General features: G+C 46.2%; 1 protein-coding gene across 3 annotated transcripts; it reads left to right on the plus strand.

The window, feature by feature from the left end:
• Positions 1 to 1,006: 1,006 nt before the first annotated feature.
• On the plus strand, positions 1,007 to 20,106 carry CIDEA (cell death inducing DFFA like effector a). 3 transcript variants are annotated; one of them, XM_049620460.1, is made up of 5 exons: positions 1,007 to 1,110; positions 9,952 to 10,096; positions 10,909 to 11,055; positions 17,470 to 17,651; positions 19,617 to 20,106. In XM_049620460.1, the coding sequence occupies exons 1-5, from the start codon at positions 1,073 to 1,075 to the stop codon at positions 19,762 to 19,764; spliced, it is 660 nt and encodes a 219-aa protein (XP_049476417.1). In that variant the 5' UTR covers positions 1,007 to 1,072; the 3' UTR covers positions 19,765 to 20,106. The 3 variants fall into 3 exon arrangements, with proteins under 3 accessions (XP_049476417.1, XP_049476419.1, XP_049476418.1); XM_049620462.1 differs by lacking the exon at positions 1,007 to 1,110 and adding an exon at positions 1,296 to 1,472; XM_049620461.1 differs by lacking the exon at positions 1,007 to 1,110 and adding an exon at positions 5,466 to 5,532.
• Positions 20,107 to 20,617: the final 511 nt, after the last annotated feature.

Below are 20,617 nucleotides of genomic sequence, written 5' to 3' on the forward strand. Positions count from 1 at the left end.
GCACAGGTCAGGCTACCACTCACAACAGGGCAGTCAGCAGTTACTAACAATTTCTGGAACCAGTCACTTGACCATGTGCAGGACAGTATGTACTAGGAACTCTATATCCCAGAAAGTTTCTGCCTTTGAAGGGGCTGGAATTGAGGGACTGTTTCACTCCTTAACCTGCTCGTGAGACTTCTTTGATTTTGCAGGTAGAGCTCCGTGGAATTCCTGACACGCCCCCCTGCCCTCTTCTGAGGTCCCAAACAAGCCGACTTGCATCTTCTGGTACGATTATCTGCGCAAGCAGGAGGCCGACAAAATCTCCCTCAGCCCTGGCTTGGTTTTTCTGTTGCCTCCCTTACTCTGAGAAAGTCTCTTCCCTATAGCTAAAAGATTGTTAACCAAGTCCAACGGTCCGTTTACTCCTGCATTCTAAACACCCTTCTTACTGCCCCCAAATGCCCATCAGAACAGCCGCGGAGCACCTAACAGGAAGGGAGCCAACTCCCCGGCCCCACTTCCCGAGAATCTAAAGGGCGCTGTGTCCAGGTGTCTGCGGCCACTTCCTCGCCTTGCCAGCCGGCTTGCTGAGCTTGGAGCGGGACGTCGGTCGGGGGCTGCAGCCCGGGCGCCCAACCCAGTGCGGCCCTGGGAGTAACTCATCCTTCACCTCATTCCACCGCCACCCCCGCCCCTCCGCCCGTGGCCCCCATGGGTTTGAAAGCAACACATCTGCCTTTTCACAGCCACAGCCACGCCGCCCAGGCTGCCTCACATCTCAGAATGTGCAAGGCGAACAGGCTAACAACGACCGTTAGGGGACGCGCGGAGCAGCTGGTGGGTCTCGAGAGTCGTGGGGACCGTCCTCTGCAGCGGTCTGCGAGAACCGCTTCCCCTCCAGGGGCCCGGAACTGGCACGGACCCGGGCGCTCTCCCAGGAGGCGCAGCCACGACCTTCTGCAGAGGTGAGCCCCTAGCCAAGGTCCTCGCCCGGCGCGGGGCGGGCCGGCCGGGGCGGGGCTGGTGGCGGCGCTTTAAGAGGAGGGCGCGGGCGGCGGAGGCCGAGCCTGGGAGGGGGACCTTAGCGATGGAGACCGCCCGGGACTACGCCGGAGCCCTCATCAGGCGAGTGCAGCGCCAGCCAGGCTCTGGGCCACGCCTGCGCCCCGCGGCCCTGCGCCACCCATCCCCCTGAGCCCCCGCCCCCCTGCGCTCTGAAAGGTCTGCATCCCCCTGTGCCTGGCACCCCAGTGAGTCCCTCATTTCCCTGCGTCTCTCGTCCCCCGTGCGCCCGGTACCCCCCAGCACCTCTTGCGCCTAGCAACCCGAGCGCCCCGAGGCCCCAGTCCCAGCCCACACGCCCAGCGGCTGCGCGGGGGTGCAGAGTCCGAGCAGGCCGCGCTTCTCCTCCCCCTCCTCCAGCTGGCCGCAAGTGCCAGGTGTGGCGCTCCCGAGGTGCGCGGGCATCGACGGAACAGGTGACAGTGGTGAGTGCGGGAGTGGCTGAATTTCTTGATGCTGCTGCAGCCGCCGGGGCAACCGAGGGCCCGGTCCTGGGAAACCCGGGCAACGCCTCCACGGTGCTCCCGCGCCGGGCTTCAGGGGGACCTCGGGGTCGCGACCGGAGCTGGGGCGCTGCTGGTGGGGACGCTCGGCGGCTTTGGGATGGGCCAGGCTTACCCCTAAGGGCGATCGCGGGCTGCGGGCTCTGGGCTCCAAGGGGAGGGTGGGCTGAGCAGAGAGCGCCCCTCGGGCTCTGAACGCTCCCAGACCCCTGCTTGATGAGCCCACCCAGGCTTGTAACGGGATGTATGGGGGGAAGCGCTACCCCTCCTCGCCGCATCTGAGAGCGCCGACGCTGCCCAGGGAGGGACCAGGTGCCTTCCGAGGCTTCTTAGTCTTCGCTCCCTTCCCGGGTCTCACCACCCGCTGGGGGGTTGATGGCACCGCAACACTTCCCCGCCCCCCCCCCCTCAGCTGTCATTCATCCTCATATCTTGACGTACCCAAACTCGTCCTTGCTGATAAAATCCTACAAATATTGCATGGAAGTAATTCTCAAGTATAGACTTATGGAAGGGATAGTGCTTCTCTAAAGATCTTCAAAGTACTTCAAAAAGGATAGAGAAGCCCTTTGAGTTCTTTAAAATGCAGGTTTCGGAGGTGATTCCCATCTGTACCAAAGAGCAGAGGGACAGGGTGGGTTGAAGGGGCAAGGTGGGGAGGGAGAATCACTTTACAAACTAGTGCGATCTATGGAGCTGAACTTGCCGTGCGCAACCCTCAAGGCTAGAAAAAGAGCTTCCAGGGGCGCCTGGGTGGCTCAGTGGATAAGCGTCAGACTTTGGCTCAGGTCATGATCTCGCAGTCTGTGAGTTTGAGCCCCGTGTGGGGGCTCTGTACTGACAGAGCCTGGAGCCTGTTTCAGATTCTGTCTCCCTCTCTCTCTGACCCACCCCCGTTCATGCTCTGTCTCTCTCTGTCTCAAAAATAAATAAACGTTAAAAAGAAAGAAAGAAAGAAAGAAAGAAAGAAAGAAAGAAAGAAAGAAAGAAAGAAAGCTTCCAAAATGTAAAGGCGGTCTGTCTGAATGAACAACACTGGGCTTTCACTTTAAAAAACAAAAACAATGAAGTCAAGTAGTAAGGAACCAGGGAAGGTGGGAAACAGACTTGTTTCCTGCATCTTCCCTAACTCATGTCAGCATGAAGGTGAGCCCTGGGTTTCCTTGTTGTTCTCCGCAACCCCCCCTGCCCCCCACAATCCCACTCCCAGGGGGTAACAATTATTAGCAGTTTAGAATCAATCCTCCGCACTTCTCCCCCTCAAATATGCAAATATACCCATTCAGCCACTTCTGTGAACCCTGAGGAGGTGGCAGGCTGATTTAAGGACTGCTAAGAAGGCACCCTTGATTCCTGGCTGGTATTGCCTGGAGGAGAAGGAGGAGGCAGAGCCTTCAGAATTAAGGCTGACCCTGCCCTTCCACCTGATCCCTATAACAGGTTACCAAAATCCAAAGTGCATCTGTGTAAGGTTTCCACTGGGTCAAGTGTGTATGAAAGTGACTTGCTTGTGAAATGTGGGCAGGTCAAAACGTAAGGAAATGTCTACTCAAAGACACACTCCTTCTGAGCTTGGCAAACTCTAAACGTGAGTGACTATTTGTCAGGGACGCACAGTGCAGTTCTTTCAAGAATCTACCTGCTTCCAAACGAAACTGGAAGAAAAAGGATCCATATTACTTGTTGAAAGGAAAACCCTGTCCTTCCCTGCCCTTCTTTAGAACTGCGTCAAGGCTGAAGACCCATGTGAGCCACAGACAGGGTAAAGGCCATGTTTGTAAGTTACAGTCTTGCTGGACTTCTGCCTCCTCCGTGTTCCTTAATTTAAACTAGCCGGACTTAACTCTTTTATTAGTGGAGGATTGCATTTTGCCAAAGAAAAAACTTCATCCACATATACATCATGTTTTAAGGTCAGCAATCCTAAAGTCTTAAACTAGTCATTAGTTTGTTAATCATCTGTGATCCCTCGAGGCCTTAGTCAGGGCGAAAGCTGCCTGAGGTCCCTCAGCAGAGCTCCAGACGTCAAGGATGTCCATACCAGTGTGTGTTGTCATAGGCAAAGCCACTCAGCCATTGTGTCTGTCCGTGCTAACGTTCATGCCGACCTTGAAGTTGTTACAGAGCTGATATGTATTATACTGTGTGCAAAATTGCTGTTTTTGTTGCCATTTGGTACATCTTTCCTTTCCTTGAACCAGGAACTCTAGGTTTTGTATAGCTGGCATTTCAGTACACATTTTACCACTGTCTTTTTGTTATAAGCGAGGAACTGCATTTTCTACAAGTAAATCTCCCAGGTTACTGATGCTTACTCCTTCCTGGGTCTAAACTGTTATTTTAATAACATTTCCAAGTGTTCAAAGACTTCATGGTCATATACTGAAAATACTCTTACTACATCAAGCATTTCTCTAGGCTGGTCAAGGCACAGATGTGAGCCAGCCGCAGTCGCTGTGGGGCAGACATCCCAATGTGTGTAGCCCGTCACGTGGCTCCCGCACTGCTGGGGAAGGAGGAGTCATCACTGAGGCTGAAGCTTCTCCAGCTTCTGCCAGTGGGTTAGACCCTGCACCCTCCTGACCAATCACTGAGACCCAGCCAGGCCGGATGGGTCCCGTCTGTTTTCCGTCCCGTCTGTTTCTCTGCATTGTTGCATTTGACATCACCACTTCCCTTCTTAAGGTGTTCCTTGTCCCTAGGCTTTGGTAGTAGTGGGCGGTTGGCTTGTCGTACCTGCTTGTGCGCGTTCTCTCACGTGGGTTCCTCCTTTCTACCTAACAAGGAAATGAGGGGCCCTTCTCTCTGAATGTTCCCCGGGGGCAGTACCTTACAGGGCCTCATGGAGCCACCTCATCGCTGCTGACCCCAAATTATTTCTCTCTGGGGGAGGCTTTGTTCCCAGGCCTGCCCTTTTCCTTCTTATTCCACTTCTGGAATAAACATCGGTCCATACAGTGGCATAAAAACATGCTTGTTTATGACTCATGGAGGCTAGCTTCCTTTCACTGGAGTGAAGTTCACCTCTGCTGTCAGTCTGTGGCCTGTTGCTTTATTTGCTACACTTTGCTAAGTCGAGACTTCTCAGTTCACTTGGGGAAAAATACAAAGGCTTCTGTTTCCCTCACTTCTGGGAGATATGCCTCTTCACAGTTTTTAAGAATATTCTGTGAAGCCTGACTACTCTTTTTGTCTCGGTTTCCCCGAAACAATCTGTTTCCTTGAACAACCTGTTTCCTGGTTTTTCTTTTCCTTTTAGTGAGCTATTTCCTTCCTGCTTATATGGTTGTCTGCACTTTCCCAGGATGGGAGGGTGACCAGTGTGTGCTGTCTAAGGCTTCTCCGAGCTCCTGTCTCAACTTGGATATATTAAAATATTGAGGGGAGAAGAACAAGACATTTTAGATCTTGCACTAATAGCCAGTGACATAAAATATCCTATTAAGAGGACCAGGAGTGGGTTGGATCAATACCTTGCTTTCTTCATTTAGCTAGCTAGTTGCTTTGCTGCTCCTTTAGCTGGAGCAAAGTAAATATTCCTGGGGGCGCCTGGGTGGCTCAGTCGTTAAGCGTCTGACCTCGGCTCAGCTCATGAGCTCGCGGTTTGTGAGTTCAAGCCCCGCATCAGGCTCTATGCTGCCAGCTCAGACCCTGGAGCCTGCTTCAGATTCTGTGTCTCCTCTCTCTCTGTCCCTCCCCCCGTCATGCTCTGTCTCTCAAAAATAAATAAATACTAAAAAAAAAATAAATACTCCTATAATAGTTGTTAAATAGGTTTCATGTACATAAAATTTCATTTAACTCCTTTTTATATTATCTATAATATAGCCTGGATCTTGTATAATTTGACACGTCAGATCACTCATCCTCTTCCTAGAATGGCAGGATTTAATTTTCTTGTCTTCAAGGATTTTTTTTTAGGTGTGCTCCGTAAGCCTTTTCTCCAACAATGACCCAGTGCCCGGTTAAGGAAACATAATGGGTAAGAAGAACAATATGGTGCGTATCTTTTTTTATTGAGGATGGCTGTCCTGAGGGCAGCGTGGGGAGAGGACCAGAAATGACTGCCAACACTTATCTAGTCCAGAAGTTAAAAGACAATAAGGACTTTGTATAATCAACTGTAGTACGTAACTGGAACAGTGGTGCTTACTGAGGCGTGATCGTTCGCATCCAATGAGGAGGTACAGGACCACAACTAACTAGGTCAAAGCTGTTCATGCCCACAAGGTGTGTCATTGGCCTCTAGCACCTGGACCTAAGATTCCAGCACATGAACTTTGTTCACCCATTTCTCAGATTTTTGTCCTAGCCTGTCTTTTACTCAGTGAATTGATCGCGTGCCAATGGCAGGCTAGGTGCTGTGGGGAAGTAAAAAATGTACAGACAGACCCTGACCTCAGTGAGTACAGATTCTAGAAGGGCTCGAGGACAACGGCAAGGAGTTCTTGCTTTGCAGGGGGAAGAGAGGCTCATGCTGGTGAGGGTCCGGGGTTCCTCTGCATCATAGGAGGCTTTTCACCTTGTAGAGCAGGCACCGTGGCACAAAAGTGGGAGCTGGGTTCAAACCCCTGTTCTAGCACTGGCTAACTCTGACCTTATCCATTTCTTAACTTCCTGAGCCTCACTTTTATTCATCTGACGTGCCTGTCTTGTCAAGGTATTAGGTAATGCACTAATGCGCACAGGTCTGGCATAGAATAGAACTAGTCTCTCTCTCCTCCTCATACGGACTTCACCGTCGAGTTTAAGTTTCAGGTGCCATGATTAGGTTGCCAACAAAGCCAGTTCTCAGTGTGAAGCATCTTAGGTAAAATCCTCATTGCCCCATCTACCAGATCACCAGAGACAGGACTGTGAGCAGGGGGCTCTGTAGCACCAGCTCAGCAGAATGTGGGCATCTTGTCTGTCAGGTTGTGTAACCGAGGAACCTGGTGTAACTCCTTGTAATCAGGGCAAAAGTTCAGAGGCTGTGTGCCAGCCCCACCGCTGTGTCAGCTCAAGGCTTGGATTCATCTGGTGGCTCTCTGATCAATATAATGGGGAGCCTGCATCAGAGGCCAGTAACCTGCCACAGTCCCCTTGCCATTGCCTCACTAGGAACAAATAACGCAGTGACTCTGGCGGCCTAGATGGGAAAGGAGCTGTCGGTGTTCACCGAGACCACTGTGGTCCTTTCAACCAGAGCAGCCCCAGACTGATGATTAAGTGATGTTTATTGCTTGAGGTTAGAAGTCCAGAGATAATTATGTCCTACTTCATTTCCTTGTTAACTGAGTGACCTTGAGAAACCACTCCGAGCCTCGGTTTTCCCATCTGGGAAATGGGGTAATACTTTCCTTGTAAAGTTGTGATGGTAATTAGTTAGTATGTATAAAAAGTTAGCATAAGCTGGCCATAGCAAGTGCTTGGATGCAAGCAGTTAGGAAGCACTAATATGATGCTAGCTGAATACACTTCAGACCAAACCTGTGCTAACTAACAATCTGGGTCTGATTCCTAGAATGCCCCCTTTTTTTTTTTTTTTTTTTTTTTTGCCAAGGATAATATGTAGATACTCACTGAAACTGGCTGGTCATGCTATGAGCATGAACTTAACCTGATGGTTTTTGAGAGCCGGTTCATTACTACACTATCAGTTTCTCATATAGAAAATTACTTGCTAGATCATTGAATTTTCACTTATGTCCATTTGTAGAACTTCAAGTTAGAACACATACTATTGAAAACCTATTTGCCTAGCACTAATCTAGGCATTATGGGAGATACAACAGAGAAGCTTTTTCCCTGAAGGAAATTCCAATCTAGTTGGGAAAATAAAGCTTAGATAAATAAATGGCAATATGTATGTGTGGATGTGTGTGACTGTATGTGTGTAGGTATGTGTGTTTGGATATGTATAAAATAAAGTGCTAAATCCTAGGTGATAGTATAAAAGCCCCTACAATTTTAGCCTTCATGGGGTTAATCTAGACGGTCCATTTTATGTGTCAGAAATCAGTGATGTCCTCACTTTGTATCTTCTGTAAGATTGTCCTAAAAATAAGACCCTTCGTTTCATTCTTCTGAATGTCACTCTACAAGTATTTGTCCAGATCGTCAACAACGACTTGAGTGCCTGCAGTAGGTAGGATACTGTTTAGGTGTGGGGCCAGTGCAGCTGTAGGCTCTCATCCCTCGGGGCCTGGGGGAGATTAAGTGAGGTCATGTGTCACTTCTCACAGCACCTGACATGAAGCAAGAGCCACGTGAACTATTGATAACTTATGTTGATATTCTTTCCAATAATTTCTTTGCGGGTATATCCCTAAATTTAAAAAGCCCACCGTCCTGGGTGAAAACTACGCATTTCTAGACTATTCTCCAAAGAGACTGAACCAGCTCCTAGTGCCACCAGCAAGGCACATCTGTTGCCCCTTATTGGAGTTTTTTTTTTTTTTAATTTTTTTTTCAACGTTTTTTATTTATTTTTGGGACAGAGAGAGACAGAGCATGAACGGGGGAGGGGCAGAGAGAGAGGGAGACACAGAATCGGAAACAGGCTCCAGGCTCCGAGCCATCAGCCCAGAGCCCGACGCGGGGCTCGAACTCACGGACCGCGAGATCGTGACCTGGCTGAAGTCGGACGCTTAACCGACTGCGCCACCCAGGCGCCCCTGGAGTTATTTTTAAATCACTTCTTGCATGTGTGTTTGAAAGCATGCACTGGTGTGTCAAAGGTGGTTTTGCATTTCTTTAATTGTCATCAAAAGCCTCATATGCTCCATGGGGCGCCTGGGTGGCTCAGTCAGTTACGAGTCCGACTTCGGCTCAGGTCATGATCTCACAGTTTGTGGGTTCGAGCCCCATGTCAGGCTCTGTGCTGACAGCTTGCTCAGAGCTTGGAGGCTGCTCCAGATTCTGTCTCCCTTTCTCTCTGTCCCTCCCCCACTCACACTCTGTCTTTTTCAAAAATAAATAAACATTTAAAAAAATAATTAAAAAAATGAAATCTTAAAAAAGTGTTAAATAACTACTAAAGCAGTAAGCTTCTCATTTATCACCCATTTTATATATATACATAAATGTATAATAAATATTTACATACATACATATTATATACATGTATATTATATGTATATTATATGTATTTGTATATGTATTATATGTATAGAATATGTATATATTATATGTATACATATATAATATACATATGTATATAATATACATATATATACATGTACATATACATATATGTATATATAATATGTATGTATGTATAATTTGACAACCAAAGGTTGGAGGTTTTTTCCCTCAGAAAATTGTCTTGATTTGGTTTTGTTCATTATTTTCCCTCTCTGTGTCAGTTTGTTTTATTTTTTAATAATTTTTTTATGTTTATTTTTGACAGAGACAGAGCGCAAATGAGGGAGGGGCAGAGAGGGAGACACAGAATTGGAAGTAGGCTCCAGGCTCTGAGCTGTCAGCACAGAGCCTGACGCAGGGCTCTAACTCATGAACTGTGAGATCATGACCTGAGCCGAAGTTGGATGCTCAACCAACTGAGCCACCCAAGAGCCCCTGTGTTAGTTTTTTTAATAGTGAAACTTTAAATTAATTCTTTGTTAAATGTGGAATTTACTCCAAAGTGTCATGTGACATATGGCCCAAAGTTCCTTTCCTTCTCATTATTCCAACAACAATTATTATAGTGTTCTGTTGTTCCTCATCTTTTCTAAGTTAATTTCTAAATGTTAGTTTATTGCTCTAGTGACTACTATATGGATTTTCGATTCCTGGCTTAGTTTTACAATATGTAACTTTTGTGTGTGTACCTAATTCTTTAACTACTTGGCTAATTCATAACCTCTTAAGACTTTTCAGCAATAGGGGTGCCTGAGTGGCTCAGTCGGTTAAACGTCCGACTTCAGCTCAGGTCATGATCTCACAGTTTGTGAGTTTGAGCCCGAGTCAGGCTCTGTGCTGACAGCTCAGAGCCTGGAGCCTGATTCAGATTCTGTGTCTCCCTCTCTCTCTGCCCCTCCCCTGCTTGTGCTCTGTCGCTCTCTCTCAAAAATAAACGTTAGGCAAAAAAAAAAGACTTTTCAGCTATAAAACTCATGTTTGCAAAATCGAATTCTTATTTCTTTTTTGAGTTTGATGCTCTTACCACTTCTTTCTCACATATTTACTACAAGGACTTTGAATGTTCTAGTAAAATGGGCATAATGATGGCTGTGGTTTTTAATTGTTTGTGTTATTTGTTTCTTGGATATCAGGATTTTCAATGATCCCCAATTTTCTTTCTTTCAGATGCAAATATGAAAACTGTTTTAATTTGTATACTTCAAACCCCTCTTTGAAGATTCCTTTTTTGAAGATAATGTCAAAGATATTTTTTACTTTTCTCCTCCATTTCCAGGCCCCTGACATTTATGGGATCACAGACCAAGAAAGTCCTGCTAACCCCCCTCATGCACTCAGCTCGCCCTTTCCGGGTCTCCAACCATGACAGAAGCAGCCGGCGAGGGGTGATGGCCAACAGTCTGAAGGAGCTTCTTAGCAAGGTGCCAGGAACCCTGGGGCTTTCCCATCCCTCACAGGAGGGCCCCTGACCGCATGCAGGGCTATGGGCTTAGATACTAAGCCAGGGCAGAGACAGAAATGCCACTGTCATGGCCTTGGAGAGTCTGAGGGGAGAAGAAAAGAATGAAAGGGAACATTATTACATCTCTGTACCATAAAAGATTTAGCTACAGACACAAAAGCCTTAAAAACAGTCATCAATTGATAATACAGCCTTTCTTCTTTGACAAGGGAGAATACAGGGAAGCAGCAGCCTTTGGAAATCTGTTTTTGGTTATAAAGCCCGGAGAAAAATAGTCCTTAATCTAAAACAGTGTCCTAGATCACCAAATAAGGAAGAATCACAGACTCTCTGGAGTCTGTGGAGTCAGGTTATGGAAGCATAACCCAGACAGAGACACCTGTGGAAAAAAGAAATGAACATCCAACATGCAGACCCTGAAGCAAGAGAGGGTCAGATATGTGATGTGAGCCTAAGGCTCTTTAAATATCATTCTGTTGCATTCTTCATTTTATTTGGCAAAATAAGTGAGTAATTATAGAAACTCTAAATTTGATTCGGTGTCTTCATTTATCTCATGTCCTTGAAATCTCTGAAGAAGATTGGTCCATTAAAAATCTTTTCTTTTTCCAAGCCAAGACTGAGTCCGAGATGCCAATGAAGGTAGATCTTTATCATTAAAGTTTTAGCAAAATCAGATCACTTCTGAATCTATAACTTAGTCAATGGCTTTGAGTGGTCAAAATGGAATCTCTTTCTTTATTCCATGTCTCTGATGTGTTGTCAATCTAGACCCTGGATGCCTTAGTTATCACCAGCGGACTGGTCACTTTGGTGCTGGAGGAAGACGGAACCGTGGTGGATACGGAAGAGTTCTTTCAGACCTTAGGAGACAACACACATTTCATGATCTTGGAGAAAGGGCAGAGGTGGACACCGGTAAGCAAAAACACTTGTCCAAACAGCTACCGGGCAGACTTTTTTACCCACAAAAGTGCATTCCCTACTTTGGTGTTGACTTGTCCTCTTTCTGAATATGAACTTCATATTCACCTAATAATTGGATCTGCTACCCTCAACAGGATTCTTAAATGTGTTTCTAGGGAACTTAGCATCTTAGTGAACCTGGGCTATAGGATTTAAAGCAAGCAGTTCTGGGAAACAGGTTTAGGCCAGTAAGTAGCTATGGGTCCTTTTAAAGCACACAGATTGACCTGGTGACCATTCACTGTCTCTGTCCTCAGGAAGCCAGCAAGCTAACACAGCCAGTGAAATTAGGTACGTGTGTGTGTGTGAATGTACAGTGATTTAGAAAGGTAAACAGAGGGATGCCTGGCTGGCTCAGTCAGTAGAGCATGCAGCTCAGGTCATGATCTCTTGGTTCGTGGGATTGAGCCCCACATTGGGCTCTGCGCTGCCAGTGTGGACCCTGCTTTGGGGTTCTCTCTCTCCCTCCCTGCTTGCACTCTCTCTCAAAAATAAATAAATAGACATTAAAAATAAATAAAATAAAATAAAATAAAATAGAAAACAAACCAAAAAAGAGGAAAGGTAAAGAGATGGAATAAAGACTTCTATGTCCGGGAAAACTACAGATTATATACATATCTTGGAAAACCTTCCCACTATAAAACACCTAAAAAAGTAAAGCAAAATTTTAATACGTATTTTATATGCCTAACTGACCTCCCAGAAAGGAAAATCTTCAGAGGCCAAAACTTTTATGGGAGCCAGAGTCTAGAGAAGTGATGTCTTACCCCTGAGCACCTCACTCATGGCCATCCACTGACTTCAGTGACTTTGGGCTGCAGTTTTGACAGGTGCTGGCAGGACAGGAGACAAAGTCTTGGGCTGACACAAGGTAAGGGGCCAGATTTTAGATGCCCACATAAAGCAGAAGAATCTTAAAGGTCTCTCCCAAGAATCTGTGGCCACCAGCTGCCCTCATGAGGTTTTAGGGACTGCTGATTCCAAAAATACCCAAGAGAGCTTTTAGTTTCCAGAGCCCCAGGAAGGGAGGCATCAGTGGAAGGAGTTTATTCATTGAGTTTTTGCTCACCTGGTCCCTCCCTCCAGCCCCAGTGACCCAGGGTTGACCGTGCCCCCACATAACCAGCAGGAGAAATAGGTTCAGAATGAATCAAATCACAAAACGTAAGGACTTAAAGCACTATAAGTGAGAGTAAGCAGAAATAATAAAGTCAGGCCTCCAAAGACCTCAGATGTTGGAATCATTGGATACAGAGTATAAAATAAGTGTATTTAAAATGTTCAAAGAGTAATCAAAACTAAGAAGGGATGAGAGGTAATCAAAAGGACAAGGTAGACTTGAAAGAACCAAATAGAATTTCTGGAAGCGAAAAACACAACAATTAAACAGAGACAGGCATCACTGAAGATAATAAGAAAAAACCTGGAAGATCTGTCTCAAGAAGGTTCCCATCATGTAGCACAAGAAGGTAGAGGTAGAAAACACAAAGGAAGCTGGAGACATGACTGAGAAGGTCTAATATATGTTTGACATCCTTAGGGTGTAATGTTTTTGTTGTTGCTGTTGTTTTAAACAAGGCTGTACATAAACCATTTTTTAGCTGTTGTTGTTTTTTTCTTTTTAGTAGGCTCTGCACCCAACATGGGGCTTGAAATCAAGACCCTGAGATCCAGGGTCACATGCTGACTGAGCCAGCCAGGCACCCCTGCATAAACCATTTTTTAAATGACAATTACAACTCCATTAAGAATTTTGTTCATCAAACGATACAATAAAGTATGTAAAATAATAAGCCACAAGTGAGCAGAAGGTGTTTTCAACATAACCCAACAAAAGATTAGTATTTGATAAATTTGGGGAACTCACAGAAATCAATTATGGAAACAATGGACACTCTAATGGAAAATGGGCAAAAAAACATGAACTGGTATCTGAAGAATGGACAGTAAAACATAGTAAAAAATTTTCAACCTCACTGGTGATTAGGAAAACGTAAGTTAAAACCACAATAAGATACTCTTTTACACAATTAAATTTGGTATTATTAGGGTTTTCCATTTTTTCCATTTTTTAAGATATGGAGCAATGAACTCTCTTACACTCTCACCAGCAGCTGTTTAAAACAGTTTACCTTTATCCCATAGAATTGAAGCACCACCTATGACCTGACAAGCCCTCTCCTAGATGTACAGTCAGCACACAGACACCCAGCCATGTGCTTCTACATAAATACATGTAAATAAATACACAGGTGACTATCCATTGAATGGAATATGCTTCGGCTGTGAAAATGCATGAAGTACAGCTACAGGGATCTATATGAATAAATCTCATCAACTCTGTTGAGTGAAAACATCACAGGATAACCCATTAAGCAAGTAATCTTCAAACTTTTTGACCTCAGGACCCCTTTACACTCCTAAAAATTAATGAGGACCCCAAATAGCTTTTGTTTATGTGGATTTCAGTGGAGTCTATAGATATCCATCAATCAGAGGTTCTCAGCTGGGAGCGATCTTACCCCTTGTCTGAAGACATTTTTGGTTGCCACAACTGGGATGAAAGGGGTACTGGTGGCATCTAGTGGGTGGAGATCAGGATACTATGAACTATTCTACAAGGCACAGGACGGCCCCTGTGACAAAGAGTTATCTGGCCCCAAATGCCAAAGTGCCAAAGTTAAGAAACTATAAGCTATAGGGGTGCCTGGGTGGCTCAGTTGGTTAAGTCTGACTTTGGCTCAGGTCATGATCTCATGGTTCGTGAGTTTGAGCCCCACATCGGGCTCTGTGCTGACAACTCAGAGCCTGGAGCCTGCTTCAGATTCTGTGTGTCCCTCTTTCTCTGTCCCTCCCCCACTCACACTGTTTCCCTCTCTCTCTCTCTCCCTCTCTCTCTCTCTCAAAACTAAATAAACATTTAAAAAAAATTTTTAAGAAACTATAAGCTATATAGATATTACTTATATTTGAAATTAAAGCTGAGAAAATTGTAAATACGTATTTTAAATTAAAATTAATTTTAATTTTAAAATTAAATTTAATTAAATGTAATGTTGAAAATTAAATTACTAAAAATAATAACCCAGTACTGATTAACTTAGATTATATATTTTTATAAAAAAATAACTATTTTCCAAAACAAAAATATTTAATAAGTGACATGTTTTTACATTTTTGCAAATCTTTTTAATGCCTAACCAAATAGTAGAAGATGGCTACATTTTCATATCTGCTTCTATATTCAATCTGTTGTAATACATTGTTTTGGGAAGAAAATGGGACCTCCCACAGATATGTAGTTAGAAAAGGGAGAGCATTTTAATAGTCTTTTCAGATCATTGAGGATATTCTTCTTTGATATGACACCAAAATCCATTAAGTGGTCTTTTCCTAAAGGCTGCTGCAGTGTGGAATCTGAGGGCATACCAGTGAAGTTTCCTGTTTCATTGGAATCATTGGTTTATCTTGTGCTTTGGCTGGATCGTTTTCCCAGGGATGATTTTATAACCTCATGCATCGGTTCTTTAGAAAATGTTGATTTCATTGAGTGACGCAGGTTTCTCAGCTGGGTAGTAGAAAATTCCTCCGCTCATGAGAGAAGGAGAACAAAAAAGGCAAATTTCACCTTAGTGTTTATTATGAAAATAGTTTTGATCTCTCAACCCCCTGAAAGGGTCTCTGGACCTCAGGTGTCTCCAACGTACATTTTGGGAATCTCCACATTTAACCAATTATAGATAATCCGAAAATGTACAAAATTAGCAATATGATGTTTGAGACTCATGTGTATTAAAAATAAAAGTAAGGGAGTGATTCACAACTTAGATGGTCTCCTCTTGAAGGGAGGTGGAAGAATATAACTGGGGAGAGGCATATGGGTGATAACAGGTTGCCAACATTTTATCTGGAGTGGTGAGTATACCCATCATCTACCCATGATACATACAGATCAGTATGTGTACTAATATCCGTATCAAATATTTCATCATTTTTCCAACTGGAAAAAAGACTATAGACCAATTATAAAAAACATAAAATTTAAAACATAGTATCTCTGAAGCAGGTGAGGAGATCATGCCAGTAGATTAGAAGAGCATGCGGTGAATTAGACAAATCATTTATTTATTTATTTATTTATTTAATTTAATTTTTGTTTTTTTTTTTTTTTGAGAGAGAGCAAGCAAGAGTGGGGGAAGGGCAGAAGGAAAGAGATTGAATCTTAAGTAAGATCTGTGTTCAGTGAGGAGCCTGATGCAGGGCTCAATCTCATGACCGTGAGATCATGACCTGACCTGAAATCGAGAGTCAAGTTGCTCAACCAACCGAGCCACCCAGGCTCCATTAGACAAATCTTTTAAAAGGCAATCTTGAGCTGGACAACTTTTTGTTTGAGAAATATGTTTTGGGCAGTATAATAGCCCCCCAAAGAGGTCCACATCCTAATCCCTGGAGTCCAGGGAGGAGTTACTTAGCAAATGGACCTAGCAGGTATGATTAAGTTAGGGATCTTGAGCCAGGGAGACGGTCCCAGATAACCCAGGGACCGGTATCATCCTGGGGTCTTCACAGAGGGAGAGGAGGGTCAGAGTGAAGGCCAGAAGCAGAGAAAGAGGAGGGGAGATGTGAGAAGCTGAGGAATGAGGGCTCCTCCAGAAGCTGGAGAAGGTGAGGGGGCCATGTGTTCCCGGCAGCCTCCGGAAGGAACCATACTTGGTGGCTCGTTGTGAACTGCCAACCTCCAGAATGTAAGGGTCTAAGTCTCTGTTATTTCAAACCACTAAGTTTGAGGCCAATTTTGTTTGACTCGGATGAGAACATCCAGCCAAGAACTAGTCACCAGAGGACCCCCTGCATCTTCAGTCTGAGTGCCTCTGAGGCCTGTGAGGAAGCAGCACCCTGGAGCCCTTTCAGGGTGAGTCAGGGGGGCAATCATTTCTTCTTCTTGAGCCAGCGAGTTAGAGAAATCCAGGTCACCAGCAGATTAGCTTTGTGAGGGCTGGGTTTTGATTTAAGACCAGACTTAAGGAAGACATTTAGGGGGAATAAGATAAAAGCTTCCATATGTCAGAAAGGAGTACAAGGTGGTGAGAAAGAACAGTGGGAGGATTACAGGTAAAATTCCCCCTTTTTATTCTGTAATCTTAATTTTTACTTTTATTATTATTTTTTATTAGAGAGAGAGCCAGTGCATGAGCAGGGGAGGGGCAAAGGGAGAGAGAGAATCTTAAGCAGGTTCCACACTCAATGCAGAGCCTGATGCAGGGGCTCGATCCCACAGCCCTGGGATCATGACCTGAGCTGAAATCAAGAGTTGGATGCCCAACCGACTGAGCCACCCAGGCGCCCCTGTAATCTTAATATTTAAAAATGATGTTTCCTAACTGCTGGACAGCACCCCCTAAAGGGGCAGCAGAAACTCTTGTGTGTTAAACAGTGGGTTTTACCGTCAATATCTCCTGTCTGTGTGGGAGGAGAGAAGGGTGGCTCCACCAAGAAGCATTTGGACACTTTTAGGGGAATTTATGTTTTAACTTCACATATAGTTGATTATTGGCATTGATGAATTTAACATTTATAGCCTCAACTGCCCCCAACCCCAAAGGTTCCGGAGACGTAGTAACTGTACTGATTGTGTAAATTTGAATACTACAAGATCTGTGTGTGAAGCAAGCCTGTAGGGAGAGTCGCCCCTGGGCTGGCATTTGTACCTTGGCATGGCTTCTTTCTCTTCTTGCTCTCTGCAAAGCTTTCTATGGGGAGGACGCTACCGTGCTCTTTATAAACCTGGGGATTGACAGAGGTCTCTGGCTTTCTCCCCTGACCTAAAGGCTCTACTGATGTTTCAGGAGGACCTAGAGGGGCGATTGTAACCCATGTCCCCAGGAGGTCTGTTTCCATCCAGGGTGGTGACTAGAAAACACAGGAAGCCCTGGGAAGTTCTCACCCTGCCCCTTTCTTCAGCCACTTGATTCTGAAACTTTCTTCCCGGCAGCCTCTTGTAAAGTGGAAATAGTGCTCCCTGCTCCTCTTTAAGCCAACGGTGCTACAGTCCTGAGACTGTCCGTGTCCACCAAACACAACCATCTCCTGAACCCCTACAGTCCAGCCCCGGAGCCACACCGCACTCATCCCACGTCACTGAACTGAAAGTAGCTTAGGGAAGGATACTTTCTAATGGGTTTGGACATGATAGCCGTATGAACACATTGATGGGCTGAAACCATGCCTTAGGTAATTAGCAGCTCAGTCACCAGCAGATTTTAAACCAAGAGTCAAAACTAGCAAAAACCCAGAATTACACAATTTGCACGTCATAGCCGGAGATGCTCCTTAAGTCTCTTCCTCCCTCCGTGGTTCTAGGGTGGTAACCACGTCCCAGCCCGCCAGCAGCCAAAGAAATCAGGAATAGCAAGAGTCACCTTCGACTTGTACAAGCTGAATCCCAAGGATGTCATTGGCTGCCTCAACGTGAAGGCCACCATGTATGAGATGTATTCGGTGTCCTACGACATCCGGTGTACGGGAGTCAAAGCCCTGCTGAGGTAACAGACATGGGGGTCAACTGGGTTCTGGAAACTGCGCCTGGGCCATCCCCAGCCTGCTGCTTTGCACTGCCAAGCCCAGGCCCCCGGGGGCCCTGACCTGCCTGGTAGCTGCTGGCGTTCACTAATTCACGATGTCATACGGTACTTTTCCTCTTACACCCAGACTTATGTCAGAAAACAGAGAGTCTTGAGCCAAGGTGTATATACATTTTTTTCTTCAGGGACCATTAGATACTAAGTGGAATCAAAAACTAGATAATAAATATGGAAAGGAACCAAATTTCTTTTAAAAACTAGGGCTGTGCACTTTAAAATCTTTTTTCTAAGCAATAGCAGCTAAAACGGAGCCATGGCGATTCTGACCCGGTTTGCACAGAGTAGCCACGAACCCCGAAGGAATGCTCTTTGGTATCTTCTGTATTACTGCTAACTTGAACCTAGCAGCAAGGTGGCATGGGCCTGTGCCTTTTCCACATACCCACATGCCCTGGCAAGGGCACTGTCGCCCCACAGGCTGAGGCCAGTCTGCCAGATCCGGGAGCCTGTGCAAGACAGATCCCCGATCCATACCCGCACCTTTCTGAACAAATTCTGTATGTTCACCAGGAATACTCTGTGGTTGCAACCAGGCTGGACACCTGCCCTTTGCCTCTGAGCAGCCAGCTGTGTGACCTTCAACAGGTTGCTTAATGTCTCTGAGACTTTGTTTCATCATCTTTTAAAAGAGAAGGTTGCTCCTAAGTGCTTTGATTGCATAGGCTCTAAACACACCTACTTCTGTCCTCTAGTAAATTCGTATTGATCCTCTAAATAACCACTTCCTGTGGAGGGATGGATGGAGGGGGGAGAGACAGAAGGTCTAAAAAGGTTGCAGCGGCTGACAGCAGCTTTGGAAGGAAATGCTTTGGAAATGAGATTGGCCTCCTCTGATGGGGCCCCAGGCCCTGGCACAGAGGGAGCTCAGGCAGTGGCTTCTCAATGGCTTCCATTTCCCTCTCAGAACCATTAATGGCCAACTCATAGACAATTGTCACTGGGCCCGTGTTGAAATCTCAACACCTGACCCCCCGGGGGAGCTTCCTCTTTTGGCTGAGATGGGAGAAAATAGCTTGATTGATTGGTTTTCTAAAATGAGACAGGAGAGTTCTAACAACTTGGAAAAGTATAATGAAGAAAGTAAACCTCACCTAAAATCCCACCTCAACAAAATCCTTAAGAGGCAAATTCGGCCTTCTTGTCACTAATTCTTACCATCTGACATCTGATGGCACCACAAGCAGCCACAGAAGTCACCAAAGTCCCCACATCAAAGGCCTCACACCAGGGTCCTGTTGTGGGATCCCAGGGCCAGGGGGCTCTCCCGACCAGCACAACTGACCCCCAGGCCTTGTGACATGATAGGTCTTTAAAACTGGAATGAAATCCTTTAACTCTGGACTCGGTAGAGAGTAAGAATTTGAGTCAAAGCCACTTTTTTAGTCTGAAATAACAGGAATGCCAGCCTCAGCCCTGAGGCGTAGAGGCCACAACAGGGCCGAGATGGGATGTCCCGGCCACCCTAAGTAAACTGGGTCACAGGATCAGTCTCCTTCAGCTTCTCCTTTCACACCTGACTTGCCTGATTTTAGTAACAAGCCCCAACACCCACGGTGGCCAGAGTAAGCAAGCTGCCAGAGGACAGGACTCACTGTGTGCTCTCCAGAGCACCGTCAGCCTACTCAGGGCTTCCTAGTTCCTGAACAACAGGCCACGTTTGGAAGCGGCTAGAAGGAAGGTGGTCTTCGGCCTCGTGCATCAGCATGTGCACTGTAGCAGGCCCTGGCGGGCTGGGGGGTGGCTCCTTCAGTGAGCGGTGCCTGCTCTGAGCGGATGTTTGGGGGGAGGTGAAGGATTCCCGCACTGTCTGCCCCTCGCTGGCCCAGAGCTCCAAGCCTGACCTGTGCCCCGTCCCCTTTGTTGCAGGAGCCTGCTGCGGGTCCTGTCCCACGCCGCCCAGGTGACCGGACAGTTGCTCATCTACATCGGCACGTACATGCTCCAAGTGCTGGGTGACATGGACGAGCAGAGCCCTCCCCGGTCACACTCCAGACGTGGGTTCACAAGTGGATAAGGATGCACGCTGCAGGGGACCCAGCCGGCTCTCGACCCAAATATTCGCTCTCAGATGATGAATTTTGAAGATGCTTCTGTTCTAAACCACGGGCACTTGCACAACGCCTGTCACTTGTACTGGGGGGTGGCACGCAGGGGAAGGAGGAGGGGTGGAGGCACACGAAATGGGGGCTGCAGGAGGGGACGCCCTGAGGGGAGGAGATTCGTAGGGGCCTCCGTGGGGACAGGAAGGACCAAAGGGCAGGCTAGTGTGGTGGCCCGGAGCCGCACAAACCTGTGTTAGGCCTCTCAGCTCCTCACCTCCTGCAATAAACCGATCGATCGCAAGAGCTACTTTTAATACAGGTAATTCTTCCTTGTGTCTCTTCCACGTTCCCAACAAACAGCACTCCTGCATATAAGCAGAAGTCAGCCAGAATGCCCTAACAGATCATGTTTAAGTCCCTGTTAGTAGTCGATGCCAGTAAGCTAAGGAGCTGTCAGATGTTACTCCGGGGGGGGTGGGGGTGTTCTACTGTGGGTCTTGAATGAGCCCAGAGGGACCCAGAAGCTTCAGAACCTAAAGTTCTGGAGGGCTTCAGCCAGTGCTTATAGCCTTTTAAAGAAACAAAAATGAAAAAACAAAACAGCCCCCACAAAACTGCTTAAAAACCGCACTAGTGGACCACGTCTTCAGTTCCTAATGTCACCCAGGTTGTCAGTTGGGACCCATGGTTGTGAGTGGCAGGATGCTGACCCAGGCCACCGGGTGGCTTTAGCTGCAGGCGCTGGGGAGTGCAGGCCCCCAAGTAAGGTAGCCAGGGATCCGTCTTTCCATCTCTCTTTTTTTTTTTTAATTTTAATTTTTGAGA

This window comes from Panthera uncia, assembly GCF_023721935.1.
Source record: "Panthera uncia isolate 11264 chromosome D3 unlocalized genomic scaffold, Puncia_PCG_1.0 HiC_scaffold_8, whole genome shotgun sequence".
Lineage (NCBI taxonomy): Eukaryota > Metazoa > Chordata > Mammalia > Carnivora > Felidae > Panthera > Panthera uncia.

What these genes read in the sequence shown, in the direction of transcription:
- CIDEA (XM_049620460.1), top strand. Translation starts at nt 1,073, where the DNA reads ATGGAGACCGCCCGGGACTACGCCGGAGCCCTCATCAG. An exon ending in TACGCCGGAGCCCTCATCAG is followed by an intron (nt 1,111 to 9,951) that starts GCGAGTGCAGCG and finishes CTCCATTTCCAG; the next exon opens with GCCCCTGACATTTATGGGAT. An exon ending in AAGGGCAGAGGTGGACACCG is followed by an intron (nt 11,056 to 17,469) that starts GTAAGCAAAAAC and finishes CCGTGGTTCTAG; the next exon opens with GGTGGTAACCACGTCCCAGC.